The 17,371-nt window shown below is 33.8% G+C and overlaps 1 protein-coding gene across 1 annotated transcript in view; it reads right to left on the reverse strand.

The window, feature by feature from the left end:
* The window catches only part of LAMA2 (laminin subunit alpha 2), a 610,104-nt gene that overhangs the window by 318,315 nt on the left and 274,418 nt on the right, over nucleotides 1–17,371 (reverse strand). Inside the window, exons 10-11 of the mRNA XM_082634259.1 lie at nucleotides 13,307–13,467; nucleotides 858–998 (exon numbers count right to left, since the gene is read on the reverse strand). Of these exons, the coding sequence (XP_082490385.1) occupies nucleotides 858–998; nucleotides 13,307–13,467 (302 nt within the window). The remainder of the gene's footprint in view (nucleotides 1–857; nucleotides 999–13,306; nucleotides 13,468–17,371) is intronic.

The raw sequence follows: 17,371 nt of genomic DNA on the forward strand, positions 1-17,371 counted from the left end.
TCCTGCTAAAATCCCCCAGTGACTCTCCAAGGATAAGAACTCAAATGCTCAGTAAACTCAGCCCTATATGGTATAGTTTCTCATTCACTCTGTAGGTTTCTTTTTCTTTCCCCAGCCTGTTTCTTGTTACTCTGTACTCCTAAGTGCTGCCACATAGGCTATTTGAAATTCCCAAAGGTCCTCTTTTATAAGGAGACAAATCGCTGTCTGTGAAGGGTTGAAAAGGCAATGGGAGTATGATGAGCAGTGAAGGTGGGAAGGGAAACATGTTTATGTTTATGGTAGAGGTAGAATATCCCAGTAACTACTAAACAGGTAATAATTTGGACTTTTTCAAATCAATTAAGAATGAAGGTATTGTTCATATTCAGTGTCTCCTTTTAATGAAGAAACGGCTCTGGCAACATCAAATCACGACTAACGGCTGGTGGGTAATATGTACCATGTATATAGTTATTAAAGGAGTTTTTATTAATGGGTATCCCAAAAATACTGGTGAGTGAAATACATAATCTTTCATAGCACAACGTGATGTTTTCTCTGTTGAATCATCTGCCCTTGAGGCTAAAGCAACATTAATTCCGTTACTGCTTCACATAATAATCATGGACACCAGAAAGGCTAGTGTTGACTTATTCTAAGAGGTTCCAGTGTACACATAGGTACAAATAAAATCCTAAAGGCTTTGGTCAAAGAGGCACAACTAGCATTTGAAAGAAAATTCTATCACTTCTTCATGATAAGTTTAAGTAGAAGCTCACTACACGAAAAATAATTAATTTCTTATAGAAGGAAAACAACAACAATAGCAAGAAGCCCCGTGGAGCAGCACATAGGATTCAAAGGCTGTTGCTTACATTGCCATAGGTCCAGTAGGAGCTCTGACATCTGTCTGAAACCCCTGAACAGAAACACTCATCACAACCTTTATGATTATCCTCTTGCAAATTGAAGAAGCCGAATTTGCAACGACTACAGTCTCCTCCTTCGACATTTTCCTATAAATAGAGAGGTGGGTTAGCAACAGAGGTGCCCTTCAAAATGGAGCATTGTCTCTATTTCCATTTATGAAAAATATAAGCTTTCTATTATTCATTTTACCTCTTAGCCTTATTTAAAGTATAATGATATTTTAAAAAATCTTCTCAAAAGCTTCTTATTAAGTTATATGCTGTCCTAACCACACTGATGGGAAATAATTTGGATTCTAATCTACAGCAATAAGTTACAATTTGATCTTCATTTCTGTCAAGGGTATGGAGTAAATGTCATGATAAATATAGGAATAAGTTAGACATTTGGTTTACTATTTACTGTTCTATGCTGTTGAAGTACTTCCTCTTAGGAACACATGATATATGATAAAAATAAAAGACATTAAGCTAATACATGGATGTAGAATAGAACCTTGAAATTATACAAATGGTAAAATACTTTTCACTCCACATATGAAAAATACATATATTTGAAACAAGCATAAGAATCTGACAGGTAGAGAAACTGGGGCAGATAGTTATACTATTTCCCTGATGAGATCCAGTAGGAAGGGAGGCAAATTTTCTCCGGTTAATTTTCAGTGTTTCTTTTAACCTGTTGGTATAGCCAGTTAAACATATAGTAACATTATGGGAAAAAATAGTTCCCATTCAGTGACTGCTCCCCAAATTGGTTTCATTAATCCTAGGCCCAATGCACTGAAAAATTATTTGTTTATAGGTGGGATTCAAGCCAGGGAAAGCTGACTATATGACGAAAAACTGGGAAGGGTATAATCTCTCAATTTAAAGAATGGTTAATCTTGACTAATGTCTTCTCAATGAAAGTTCCCTGCTTTCCAGGAAACAGATTCTCAGTATTCCCCACACACGAAATTGCTCCACATTTTCCCTCTTCCTTGAATTCCCTTATTACTTCAATTCTGAAGCTTTCCTTTTCCTTAGAGAACTAACTTCTCTCTCAAATGTGTTCCCACTGCCCCTTACACATTGCTCTATTCTAACCATAAAAATGTACTGCTGTATCTTCTAAGATTATTCTCTCCAGCTACATACCATAATCCATTCAGAGGTAGAACCCTGTCTTTTTTTTTTTTTTTTTTTTTTTTTTTTTTTTTTTCTGTACGCGGGCCTCTCACTGCTGTGGCCTCTCCCGTTGCGGAGCACAGGCTCCGGACACACAGGCTCCGCGGCCATGGCTCGCGGGCCCAGCCGCTCCGCGGCATGTGGGATCTTCCGGGATCGGGGCACGAACCCGTGTCCCCTGCATCGGCAGGCGGACTCTCAACCACTGCGCCACCAGGGAAGCCCAACCCTGTCTTACTTACTTCTATAGTACCAGAAAATGGCAGTGTTCCTGGTACAACACTGAGCACTAGCTTAATAAATTAAGTTTAAATAAGTCTCTTGGGGGTCATATTTTTCACCTAGTAGATGTTTCATAAAAACATTTTTGAATAAAGCAAGATTGGTCAGAAGATAGGATAATAAAATCTGAGAACATGGGGGAAAGACAGAAGAGGGAAGAACAATAGAGAAAAAAATAGACAAATTTATAAAAAATAAACAAAGAAGTTCTCCTTGTATCCAAGAGAATAATTTATTTGAAAGTAACTTTTGGGGTCAATTTCTATGAGCTATTTACCACCTCAACCATTTCTACATTGCCGGGAGCCTAAACAAAGAGGCATCTCTAGGCCCGTTTCATGTGTCAAATTTTAGCCTCCCAATATGTACACAGATTTAATGACTGCACTGATATTCTTGCTAGTTTTTGTTTCTAAGGTAAATTTCAGATTTTTTGAGATGGTAGATGTCAACAAAACTAATCAAACTAATTTCAGACCTAAGGTGACAAATAAATCCCCCAAACCCTGAAGTTGAGAGCATCTTCAGAAGAGTACACAGGCAGGAAAGATGAAACATATCTATAATCATAATTTAGCTTATCCTGTTGAAGACACAGTACAGCTGTTCTGTACACTGTGTTCTTACGTGGTTGGTCTAATCTACTTTCATTTACTCTAATTTGAAAGCTTGGAATACCACTTTTCTGAGATTCAGACTGAGTTCAACAATTAGAAACTTTTAGACATTAGTTACATTTTCTGTAGCTACATTTTCACCTGGCAATATGACCTTGAAAAGTAATGATTAAATAATAGCAATATTCAATTTAATTTAATAAACCGAAGCATCACATTAGGGTAGACATTCTAGGGACTATAAAGATGGGTGAGTCAAGGTCTCTGTTTTTACAAGCCAGCATCTAGAGTTGGGTAAAAAGATACATTTACAATCAAACTTAATGTAAGGTGGAATATGAAAAGGTCATCTCAGAAATAAATTAACTTATGGAAACACAGAGGAGGAGGGGCTAGTTTCTGCTATGAAGGCCTGAGGAGGATTTATGAAGGAGTGGGATTTGACTTAAACTTTGGAGCATGGTTTAAAAATTCGACCTGTTGGAGGGGACAGAATAGAGGCCTACGTTAGTAAAGATATTAGGAATAAGAAATAATTCAAAGCTTAGTTTGACTTCTGGGGTTACTGGAGACTGAGTAAATAAGGCCAGTTATATGAGGACTCCATATCTACTTAATTGACCCCCAATAAAAACCCTGGACACCAAGACTTGGGTGAGTTCTCCTGGTTGGTAATACCTCACATGTGTTGTTACATACTGTCGCTGGGAGAATTTTGTATGTATGATTTTACTGGGAGAGGATAACTGGAAGTTTGTTCTTGGTCTCTCCTTGATTCTTCCCTATGCACCTTTTGTCTTTGCTGATTTTAATCTGTATCCTTTTCACTTTAATAAACCACAAGTATAACAGCTTTTCAGAGTTCTGAATCCTTCTAGTGAATCACTGAAAATGAGTGTTGTCTTGAGTCCCCCAACACACCACGGTAAAGATAATAGGATGTCTACACCTGTAAGAACAGGTTAGCCAACTGGTAGTTTTACTTTGTTTATTGTGACAAATCTTTGAGGCAAAATATTTTAGATCCTGCTACAGGTCCTCAAGCTAATCCTATACTCAATTCACTTCAACCCTCTTCACAAGCAATTATCAACTCATAAATTTGCAAAGACCTTATATAATATTGTATAGCACCCCAGCTTGAAGCCACCACTTTAAGTTTCTAGACTTCTACTTTTTCAGTCCTGAGTCTATACCATACTTTTTCTTTATTTCATACTTTCTCTAGCTCCTAATCAGATTGAGCTAGACTCATTCAGTTGAGAAGTTCTTGGTTCTGACTTTTCTCTAGCTCTACTACAGTCCAATATTAAGCCAACACTAAATAGTAAATATGGTGGATATAGCACCTACTTATATGTGTGTCCTTATGGACTGGTTAAAGAGTCTCTTGAAGCTGGTAGGAAAATGAAGAATCAGGGAGAACATCTTTTTAGCTCCCTAGCACTCTGCTTTCTGGACATGTATAGAATTAATTAGTTATATCAAGTTCTACTTCCTTTTTAGTTTTTTAATCTCCCTTGAGAGAGTATATATCTAAGTAATTTCTTATTTAAGGACTGTGTCTCCAGAGTTTTCTTTACAAAGATACTAGTTTTAAAACAGTGATTACTAGAGGACATTACAGTTTGATATTTAATAAATTTTAGATTTTTAGAGTGGCACAATTCAAACACAGAAGCATGGTGTTCCAGGACTTTTATTGCACCTTCATAGAGACAGAGGTTCCCCACTTTCTAGTAGTTTGCTAATACATGTGATCTTGGAAGCTTGGGTCTCAATTCTTTTTATGGGTTCCCAGGTGCATAATTGCTTTTTCAAAACTTCTTTATGACTCATCAACAACTGTCATCCATGAAGCAACCCCTGATTGTATTCCTAATTTATTTTCAGCTTGATGGGTAAGTTTTATGGGTAAGTTCGTTAAGCATTTTAATTTCCTTTGCTATCAATATCAAATTATTAATAAATGCTCTGTATATCACTTCTCACTGTTTCTTTATTCTCTGTTATTATTCATTCATCAAATCATAGCTGAGCTACTACATATAAGGCATTATATGAAATGCCAGAGGGAACATAAAAAATGCCCTCAAGACAATTATAGCAAAGGAAGTAAGAATGTGGACAAATAAGTATAATATAAGGCACAAGGGAGTTACTGCCCTAAGAGGAGTATTGAGTACGTACTCTGGATCTGACACCGGATTTATGACCAAAGTTCTCCAACCCCTGAAAGAAGAATAAGACAGAAAAGCCACAAGGCTGAAAGAAAAAGGTGTATCCCAAGGTTTGCATGATAGGAGTAAAATAGGCTACTGCAGCACTGTTCTCTTTAATTAGAATGTTAACAGATGAAAGAATGTCTATTGTAGGTCTTTTAAATCAATCAATCAATCAGTTCAAACAGTAAAACCACTGTTTCTGTTCTTTTCTTGCCACTTATATTACTAAGATCTTCAAAGGCAAATACCTTATAATGTGTCACCATCCAACTCAGTTGCTAAAGCACGGATGTGAAAACAATTGATCCTGAATACCTAATAATGATGGTGAGAGTCTGTGACTTCTAGCCCAAATACTATTTTAGTCATTATGAGACTTCTCTTTACTTTAGCTATTATCCTATCACTTCTTTGTACGGATCAACTTTAAAAAGCATTGTTAACATGTAATTTAATACAAATTTTATAAGTTGTTTTAATTGTTTATCTAAACAAAATGGGGTCTAATCTATTCTCTCTCTCAGCATTTCAAATGGATAGCTCTTGTCAATCCAGTAAATTTATTTTAATATTTTATTTATTTAGAGTTCAATAGTGATTCTTTCTAATTTACAAATTTAATGGTTATTTTTATACCTAAACCTATGAAATAGGTAATTTCCAGAATGCTCCAGACTTAATTTCCAGAATGCTCAGACTTCCACTCTAGAGATTAACATTCCCTTATATGACCATATTTTCCTAAAAACAAATATTCTCATTTTTTCATTTCTAAACCATTACTCCAGTTGGTTATATTAACAAAAAGTAAACAGGAACTAATGAGAGTTAATTATTTTTTCATTGTCAAATATTAGTCCACATAATAATATTTTTATTCTCTTACGTATCATGATAATAAAAAGCGTCACTTCAGACCAGTGGTTCTCAACCTAGTTTTTATTATCTTATCCCTAAGGAGCCTCTTTAGTCATTTTTTTCATAATCATCTCCACCATGAAATTTTAATTCTACAGATATACTGCATGTGCTGATGTACTGTGTGAATATGTTTGCCTTATACATAAAATGGATATGATATTTTTGCCCCAAGAACAAATTTTCATCCCCTTAGAGAGAAATATGTGCTTTATATACATATTTCTGTTGAACATATTTAGCTGAGTATCTAGTTAGATATTTTGTGGCCTACCCTACAAAAAATATATGTAATAACTGTCCTTTTTGTCTTTAGTACTTTTTTTTTCCCTAAAAACAAAGTTGAATTAGAAAAATCTGACTAGGTTCTTTTTCTTGAAGTGAGATATTGTTGGGTTGACATCAGTTTTCTTTTTGCTATAGTTTCCTTAGCACAGTTTCTCTCTTGAGAAATATAGTCACAATAGTTTCCCTGTATTCTTTCTTATGAAGCCACCTTCTTATAAATTAGGAACAACTTCAACAGTACATATTTATCTGTGATTGTTAGCCAACTGGGAATTCTACTGACAAAGTTACCAGGAATATCTCCAGTGACATTTAAGTTATTTTTTGTGATAATTGCTTCAGAAATTTTGCAGTCATGCTTGTTTATTGGGGTGTTTGTAGTCAATTACAGATTTTCCTGTTATGGCCTTCATTCTAATGTATCCTAGTATTAAAAGAAGTTAACAAAAGAAGGATAATTAGATAATTAGCATTATTTCTTGAGTGTTTACTCATTAAATATACTGTTTCAAGGCTAAATAATAAATACTTGGTGGGTTAGAAAGAGACAGAGAAGAAAATAAATGAAAATTTAGTTCTCACTTTTATAACCTTAACTTTTAATATTAGAAAGAAACAATATTTTTGAACTGTAACTGTTGCAAGAGACAAATTCTGGTATATACCTTTTATGTTAAAAATTTTACATCTGTAATTTAGATTTGGGATCAAATATATAAATCGAATGCTCTTGTAAAAATGCCCTGGGTTCGAGCCTAACAAGTTAAAGAGGTAATCATTCCTGTACATAAATGGAAAAGAGGAGGGAAACTCAAACCAATAAAAATATTAGCATACACCATAAAAATCTCATTGGGGAAAAGAATGGAAACTTATCTCTACTTGTAAAAAACAATATAAATAATAAAAAAATTAATCCAGCAGGTATTTATGATTATACTTTATATTTGCACAGGGCTTCAATGTTATAATTACACCTATTGAGAGTTGGGCAAGAAAGATTTAATATCATTTTATGGATTAAGAAATATGAATCAGACAGTTCAAGCAATTGTCAAAGCTTCACACGTTTTTTAGTTTTCTCCTTTCCTTCTTTTTAATGTATGAGCCACTGTGTTATCTTCTTATTTTTTAATGATGAAGAAAATATACAGAATTGATGCCATCACAGAGGTGCAATAGACATTAAATGGATTGCAAATTGTGAAAAGATCATAAAGGAAAAGGAAAAGAAAAAGGTGACAAGTGACTATGGCAGAAGAACGATTTATACCAGGGGATAAAGGATAGCTTTACTGATAAGCGGAACTGAGCCTTGAAAAATGCCTAGGTAAGCAAACGGAAAAGGTCAGAGTGAGGTTTTCCCAGCAGTCTGAATAGAATCTGTAAAATTACAGAGTTAGAAAGAGGTTGACGAGTCAAGAAATTTAAGCAAGGCTGGAAGACAGTGACTGAAGCTCAAGAATATTCTGGTGAGGTAAACCAAGGTCAGATCACATCATTTTGTGCATCAGTAAGAACTTAATGTAAAGTGCAATAAAAAACCCAAAGCAAAACAAGATGAAAATACAGATTTTGATTTCTAGTCTTTGACTTCACTATTTATCTTTCCATTATGACTTTGATAAAAATAAAAGCACATGTTCCTACCTAGATCAAGGTCTATTTATATTATTTATCAGATCCTGGAATCCAACTGACTTTGGATACATAATATAATACCAAACTTCAAAAGAGCCAATTTTTAGCATGTAGTACTTAAAATGAACAAATACCAAGAGTCAGAACAGCATTTACATTTACTTGATTTGTCATATATCTGATATTGTCTTATCTCTTGTAATTTACCAGAAGAGAGAGGAATTTTCAAAATTTTAATAATGCATAACAATTAGTAAATACTTTTGTGTTGCATTGTTTTCATATTTTGAAATATAATTAGGATGGGGTGCTCAGTAATACCATTATCTAAAGAAGGATATAACAGAAAATCTTATGTGTAGAGGTAATAGTATTTGACAATGTATTAAGCGAGAAATTTTGTTCACCTCTTTTTAAATCAGGAAATCCTTTTTTTCCTTCAATTAGAGAAAGTTTAAATCTTGAATTATTTTAAAGCATTAGAAAAGTACATATAATATGATAATTATCCACTACCCACAACCTAGAGGTAAAAATATGAATATTTTCCCAAGTGTGCTTCAGCTAGTTTTAAAGAAATAAAGCTTAAGCACATTTGAATCTCACTTCCCTCACTGCACTTCTATCCTATTCCTTCCCTCTTTCTCTAGAGTTAACTATTATTCTGAAATTAGTACACATCATAACAGTGTATTTAAATTTTTAAAATTGATATTTGTGTGCTCATAGAATGTTTTATGTTTTACAACTTTACATAAATGATAACATAATGGCATTTTTTTCCTTCACTTCACTTGAAATTTATCAGTGTTTTTACACATAAGACCTATTTCACTCACTCGAGTTGTTTCTTGTACCAGATTACTTGAATATATTATAATTTATTTTTCTTCTTTATGGATATTTAGATTTTTCCTAATTTTCATTATAACAAGTATGTCTATGTTGAACATCTTTTACATGCTTTTATATGCCTCTTTATACACGTTATATAAGATTCTTTTGGGGTAAACATCTAGATATTGAGTTGCTGGCTGACAGGTTTTTAATATCTTTAATGATACTAGATAATGCCATATTGGCCTCCTAAGTAGTGGTACTAATTCATCCTAATAACAGCATTTCCATTTCGCCAGATTTTCACCAGCACTTGATATTAGCAGCTATCTCCCCATTTTAAATATTACTTTATGGTCTTCGATAATCTTTTAAAAAACACCTGTACTTGAGAACATTTATTTCCAAGCACCACATAGTTTTGTTACTATTCTAAATGTTTTTATTACATTTCCTAATTGGTTATCACTAGTGTATAGAAATGCTACTGCTTTTTATAGACTGATTCTTGTATTCTGCAATCCAGTGAAACTCTTCTGGGTTCAAAATTCTTTGACTAAAGTACATATATTCTGAGAAGTTTTTTCAGTGAAGTTGAACTATTAGAGGGAAACACAATAATCTGATATTTGTCTCTAGTTTTAATATTTTTCTCTTTGTCTTGATTAGTGGACAGGGTTTTTACTATAAGCCCTGCTGGTGGTCTTTTTTTTTTTTTATCTTCTTCAAAGGATGTACAATTTTCTTTAATTCTACATAATTCTTTACTCCTTCATTATTTCTTGAATATTGTTTCTCCCCAATTTCATCTAATATCTTCTTTGGCCAGTCCTGCTAAATTTTATGTTGTTTTTTATCATTCTATCAGCCATGCCACTTAGCATCTCATATTTTTATTTCTTTACCTCCCTATGACAATTTACAAGTAATTTCCTCCATTCTGTATTTCTGATTCTCTATCCAGCAGTTTCTAACCTCTTGTTCAACCCATTCACTGAATTTTAAATTTCAATGACTACATATATTTTTATTTCTAGAAGTAAACTACAGTAACATTTCTCCACACCTGCTTATTCTTTGAATATAGTGCCCTATTTTGTGTTGTTTTTTCCTATTTTTTCTTTCTTTGTTCTTTTATTTTCTAGTCATATTTTTGACTGTACATTTTCTACATATTTTATTCTATTTATATTATAAAATTATGATTACATATTTTATATTTATATAATTTTTTTAGACTATCCTATTTTTTTTTAGTTTTTAGAGTACAAATATTCTGAATTTTATGGCTTCTGATTCCCTTTTGTAGTTATTTTCCTTTTGTGCTTTCCAGTACTGCTTTCCAGTACTGCTTGTACTGCTTTCCAGTGAGCTCACTGTCAGTTAAGGCTATACTTTCTTTCCTGTGGAAATACCATTTGCTTGACTTGTTGAAGAATTCTAGCACAGAAAGGGAGAATAAAACTGACCCCATTCCCATGAGGCACACAGGTTTGAGGGTTTGACAATGCACCAATTTTACCCACCTAGAGCCCCAAAGGAAAGAGAATGTTTTCTAGTTGCCACACCTAGCTTGCAGGTGCAATTTTCTCGTGCCTGTTTGTTTCACTGACAGGGGACATTTCTAGAGTCTAAGCTTAAGTGAATTCAGTTCCAATTTCCCGCAGTGAGTCCAAATCCTAGTGTCAAGTCTCAGAAAAGCCATTAAAACTCTAAACTTTAACCCCCATCTTAGGACTCTGACCAGTCTCTCCCCCCCACCTCATCCCCATGACCTTAATTGCACAGTTTTGCTTGAGTTTATGCTTAACTTAGACTTCTCTCTTTGGTTTAACATCTAGAAAATTCCCTTTCTTTCCTGAATCTATGTGATTGCAAATTTATTTGCTCTGTTTTATCCAGAATTCTTGTGTTTGAAATGGCAGAAATGGGAAAAGCAGTGTCAACTTTTCTCAGTACTGCATTTTAATAGAATGTTAGTCATTTAAAATTTACAATAGAAATAAATTTAGGCCCAAGACTTTATGACAAAGTACTTTTTAAAAATGTTTACAAACTTCAGTAAATATTTTTTCTAATGAAAATTATGGAAAACTGTTATATATTATAGTGAAAAAGAATAAATGTGCAAATGCTTACTGGTTAATACACATTTTGGAGATGAACTCTTTTATAGATATCACTTTACCTGAATTTAAGTCTCTAGTATCTTAGCTTCTCAATAATGCTTTACCTATTAAATAGCATTTGATATATGTTGTTTTGAATAATCAACTGACAATCCTATGTCGAATCATCTTTTTGTTAAACATGCATATAATTCATGACTTTTAAAATTATGTAGATATCTACTGAGACTTGCTTTCTCCAAGTTTTTATCCCAAAAAACATTTAGTTTATAAGAACTTATAGTAATCTATTTAAAATATCACATAGTTGAAGGGTAACTCTTTTCATGATGCTAGTTACTTAATTTTTCATTCTCTTTTATGATTTCTTAATTGCTACTTATTGTTGTGTTTTAATTGTCTATGTAGAGCTTCAAGTGACTTTGTAGAAGGCATTTTTCTTATTAGGATTATAATCACTCTTAGTGCAATATTGAGGCAGGCAGAGATCAGGTGGTGGCTCAGGGAACTATCCCTCGGATCTCTGCTAATGGCAACAACTCTCCTGTTCTAGACTCTCTTGTTGCGGAGCATGGGCTCTAGGTGCATGGGCTTCATTAGTTGTGGCACGTGGGCTCAGTAATTGTGGCTCATGTGTTCTAGAGTACAGGCTCAGTAGTTGTGGTGCACAGGCTTAGTTGCACCACGGCATGTGGGATCTTCCCGGACCAGGGCTCGAACACGTGTCCCCTGCATTGGCAGGCGGATTCTTAACCACTGTGCCACCAGGGAAGCCCCCTTTCTTTTTTTTTCCTGTTTGATTTCCTATATTCTAGAGACTCAGGAGGTTTCTCTTCCATTTAAAGCACAGCTGTGTCTGTACTTTATTTGAGCAAGTGATAAACGTTAGAGATTTCTGTGGAGTTTTGGAAAAGGAATAAATCACACACAGGAAATATATTTGGTAAATATTAGAGAAGATGCATTAAGAGCCTCTAGGATTGCCCCAAAAGACATACAGGATGAAGATAGGTGGTGTCCTTTAAAAAATGATCACCCAAAGACCACTCCAGTCTTGATCTACAAGTGTAAGTCTTCATTTCTGATAATATTAGAATAAAAGGTACTAAATCTAGTTAATTTACTATATTTCAGTACATGGCAACTCTTTACCATGGACTGTAGACTTTCTGCCTGTTTATATGGACAGGAGTTTTATTGTTTCAGTGGTCCAAGATAGGTACCTAAATTATCCTTGATAAAACATATACTTATTACATAACTATTATAGTATTTAGCTTCATATTTCAGACATTCCTGTCCCAATAAATGAACACTCAACATCAATACTAATATTTACTTCTTATTTTACGGTCTAACGTTTGTATACATATGCACACTCATATAACAACTATCAGCATATAATTTATAGCTGCCTAGAGAAGACTAATGAATTAATAAAGGAAAGATTCTTAATAAGATTCCACCTATGTTTGAGAACAAAGAAAAAAAGAAGTAATATTTATTTTTACATCAGTATGGAATGCTAACTTTTTCAATGGAGCGTTTATTCTCTCAGCTAATATAGCTAACACTGTCTGATCTGAACGTTTTGGAACTGATTACTATAGCTAAAGGAAATCAGTTTTATCATTTTAGACTTGGGCTTGCCTCTCTGTTTCCCCTATGTGTATAAGCTCCAGGTGTAATATATCACTTGGTGTTAACACGTTGAGCTATTATCTGAGTGTATACAACAAATAAGTTGCATTTCTGAAAGTACTCTTGGGAGGAAATATTGAGCATTTCATCAATTCCACTAGGGTTTCTCACATTATTTGGTAATTAAACAGAGGATTTTGAACATGGTATTTTCAGACCTATCTGGGTTCAAATTCAGAAGATTATTTAAAAATCTAGAATAAAACCCTTGACAGAATTATTTTCAGAATTAGATACAAAGCTAAAGTAGTTTTGAGTGTACAGTAGATTTAAAGGATTGCTAGTTTTAGTGTTGTGTATTTTAAAATTAACAGACTAGATAGGTGGTGAGGGAAACCTGTTTTTGTTATAAAATAACACATTCCTAAGGTGACTTATCTTCTGTATTTGTAGGTTTTTAGACAAATGGCATATGTCTTGCTGCAGTGAACCTGGTTCTAAAGACACTTACAGGAATGCCACCAATAAAATAGAGAATGGAGATTTACAGAAGTTCCAATTGCTTAATGCCTGCAGATATATGAGAAAAACCAAGAAAAATGACCTTTGCTCTAAACAATGGGACATTACTAGAATAAACAACATACCTTACAGTTACAGGATCCAAAACAAGGGTCCTCATTTGTGCTCCCTGCACCACTGCAGTTACAGGGTTTGCAGTCTGGGTAGCCAGTGTAGCCCCTGGCACACCGATCACAGCTCACCCCTCTGAAGCCAGGTTTGCAATGACAGGACCCAGGTGCCAGACCTAATGGTAGATGAGACACATATCAATATTTTCTAACTGACTCATAACCCCCCTCAGACTATCACAAGATGGGAAAGTGCCTTGGGCGTAAAAATATACTACTTGAAAAAAACACCTAACAACAATCATCTAAGTACAACATCACTAAGTACAACAAAAAAAAGACTAAGGGTGTTCAACCTAAATGTCTATCAACAAATGAATGGATAAAGAAGATGTGGTACATATATACAATGGAATATTACTCAAACATAAAAAAGAATGAAATAATGCCATTTGCAACAACATGGGTACAACTAGAGATTATCATACTAAGTGAAGTAAGTCAGAAAGAGAAAGACAAATACCATATGATATCACTTATATGTGAAATCTAAAATATGACATAAATGAACTTATCTACCAAATAGAAACAGACTCACAGACCTAGAGAACAGATTTGTGGTTGCCAAGCAACAGAGGGTAGGGGGAAGGATGGACTGGGCGCTTGGGATTAGCAGATGCAAACTATTTATATAGAGAATGGATAAACAACAAGGTCCTACTGTATAGCACAGGGAACTATATTTAATATCCTGTGATAAACCATAATATAAAGGAACATGAAAAGGAATGTGTATATATATATATATATATATATATATATATAACTGAATCACTTGGCTGTGATTTACACAACATTGTAAATCAACTATACTTTAATAAAGTAAATTTTTAAAAGAGGCTGAGGGTGTTCATGGGAATACATATTTGGGGGATAAAAAGGAATAGAGGAGGGAAATAATAGCTGTTTAAATTTGCTTTTTCATTTTAAATAGAGAAATGCAAAAGACAATTTTTATTCTTGTCTTTGATTAGAAAAATAGAAAAAAAACACATGAATGAATACAAGTTATTGACCTTCAAAATCTGGAAAAATATAAGAGCAAATCAGTAAAATATTGTCCACCCAAAAAACAAAAGAAGGGAGAAAAAAGCAAGGAAACATTATGCTGTGAAAACATAAAACAATGACAGAAAGAGTGCCAAACATACATACTAGCAATACATAAGTGAGTTAGTCTTACTCTTTCAATTAAAAATATGTGTGTGTAATGTTCACAAGAAATAGACAAAATGACAAGAAATATTAAAAATAAAAGAAGGTAAATATACATTAGGAAAGCATATAGAAAATTAAAAACAGTTGTAGTAATATTAATGAGGGCCAAAGTAGAATTCAATTAAAATAATTCAATAGAACAAGCTCTCTGTTTACATTATTAAAGGTACAATAAAAACATAATTTAAGTTATTATATTTATGCTCCAAATAAGCACTAATTAGAAGTACAAAAAAATATAGACAATAAAAGATATTGGAAATCAAAGAAAAATTGCCCCAAAATCAATGGCTGAGAATGACATTAACCTACCAACTTTAAATATTTACACATGAATTAGTAAAAAGCAAAACACAAAAATTTGAATAATCTAATAATGTTGAATTGTATATTAAATGGCATATAGATATTTATTGTAGCTTATCATTAACTAATCCACAAAAATGTTCAATTTCTCAAAGCAGAAATTATTTAAGGCTTCTTTTCTTTTCTTTTCTTTTCTTTTTTGCTGTATGCGGGCCTCTCACTGTTGTGGCCTCTCCCATTGCGGAGCACAGGCTCCAGACGCGCAGGCTCAGTGGCCATGGCTCACGGGCCCAGCCGCTCCGCGGCATGTGGTATCTTCCAGGACCAGGGCACGAACCCGTGTAGGCAGACTCTCAACCACTGCGCCACCAGGGAAGCCCTTAAGGCTTATTTTCTTAACATAAATTGCTACTTCTATATTTGTACCAAATGCTACATTAAATTAGGATTAAATTAATTATGAATATCAAACATGAAGATAGAATTTTATGCAAAACTCAGACACTAAAAATTAATAAATATTTCTTCCTAATAACTCTTAGGTTAAAAAGAAAATCAAGACTTCAATTGCAGATCAAATAGTTTTTTAAATAGAATATAAAAGCAGTAAGAAAGGAACTTAACAATGTTCATTGGATATTGAAAAACTGAAGCCAAACTTTTAGGTTTAAATATTCCATTATTTTTAAAAATGTAAATAAATTAAAACTTAATTCATGTAATTATCAAAAAATTTAAAAAACCAAAATGAACACCTGGGAAAGAAGGTAGATTTGAAACATAAACAAAAAGAAAAGGAAGCAAAAAAAGGGAAACTTAGACAAAGCTAATTAAGAATATCAAAAGAGGTTAAATGATGAAAGAATTCCCACAAATATTTCAGTACCAGTTAATTTTTACAGTGTTTTCAAAGTTTGAAACTCTTATGGAGCATATAAAAAACAGAGAGGTATGTAATTCAGTTTATTAAGCTAGTGAATACATGATATAAAAATCTAACAAAGATAATCCAAAATAAACATAACAAGTAATATTTAAATAGCATTTATTTTATGTTAGGCATTACACTTTGCTTACACACTACACATATGCTAATTGAGTTAACATTCAAAATAACAATATGAGGTAGACCCTATTATCTTCCCTGCTTTACAGATGAGGAAACTAAGACAGAAATTTAGTGATTTGCCAAGGTAGCACAGCTGGCAGGTGTCAGAGCCAGGAACAAGTTAACATATGAATCCAGATGAGAAAATCCTAAATAAAATAAACACCAAGCTGAACCCTAAAGTACTGTAAATTAAAAGGACCTTCCATGATGACCTAGTAGAATTTATTTTGGTAATATAATTACCTCATTTTATTTCACTTTGTTTTATTGTGCTCTGCAGATATTTTGTTTTTTACATATTGATGTTTTGCCCCTGCATTGAGCACATTTACTGGCACCATTTTTCCCACAGCATCTGCTTACTTTGTGTCTCTGTGCCACATTTGGATAATCCTCCCAATATTTCAAACTTTTTCATTATTATTATATTTGCTATGGTGATCTGCAATCAGAGCTTTGATGTTACTATCATAATTGTTTGGGGGCACCACTAACCACACACACATAAAACAGCAAACTTAATCTATAAATGTTGAGTGTGTTCTGACTGCTCACAGACTGGCCATTTTCCATCTCTCTCCCTCTCCTCAGGTCTCCCTGTTCCCTCAAACACAATATTTAAATTAGGCCAATTAATAACTCTACAATGGCCTCTAAGTGCTCAAGTGAAAGGAAGAGTTGCATGTCTCTCACTTTAAATCAAAAGCTAGAAATAATTAAGCTTAGTGAGAAAGGCATGTCAAAAGCTGAAATAAGGTCTAAAGCTAGTCCTCTTTCACCAGTTAGCCAAGTTGTGAATGCAAAGGAAAAGTTCCTGAAGGAAACTAGAAGTGCTACTTCAGTGATCACACAAATGTTAAGAAAGTGAAACAGCCTTATTGCTGATATGGAGAAAGTTTTATTGGTCTGGATAGAAGATCAAACCAGCCACAACCTTCCCTTAAGCCAAAGCCTAATCCAAAGCTAGGCCCTAACTCTCTTCAATTCTATAAAGGCTGAGAGAGGTGAGGAAGCTACAGAAAAGTTTGAAGCTAGCAGAAGTTGGTTCATGAGGCTTAAGGAAAGAAGCCATTTCCATAACATAAATGTGTCAGGTGAGGCAGCAAATGCTGATGAAGAAGCTGCAGCAAGTTATACAGAATATCTAACTAAGATAATTCATGAAGGTGAGGACACTAAACAACAGATTTTCAGTGTAGATGAAACAGGCAACTGTTGGAAGAAGATGCCATCTAGGAGTTTTATAGCTAAAGAGGAGAAGTCAACACCTGACTTCAAATCTTCAAAGGACAGACTGACTCTCTTATTAGGAGCTAATGCAGCTGATGACTTTAAGTTGAAGTCAATGCTCATTTACCATTCCAAAAATCCCAGGGTCCTTAAGA

The sequence above is a fragment of the Mesoplodon mirus genome (genome assembly GCF_964341445.2).
Source record: "Mesoplodon mirus genome assembly, chromosome: 10".
NCBI lineage: Eukaryota > Metazoa > Chordata > Mammalia > Artiodactyla > Ziphiidae > Mesoplodon > Mesoplodon mirus.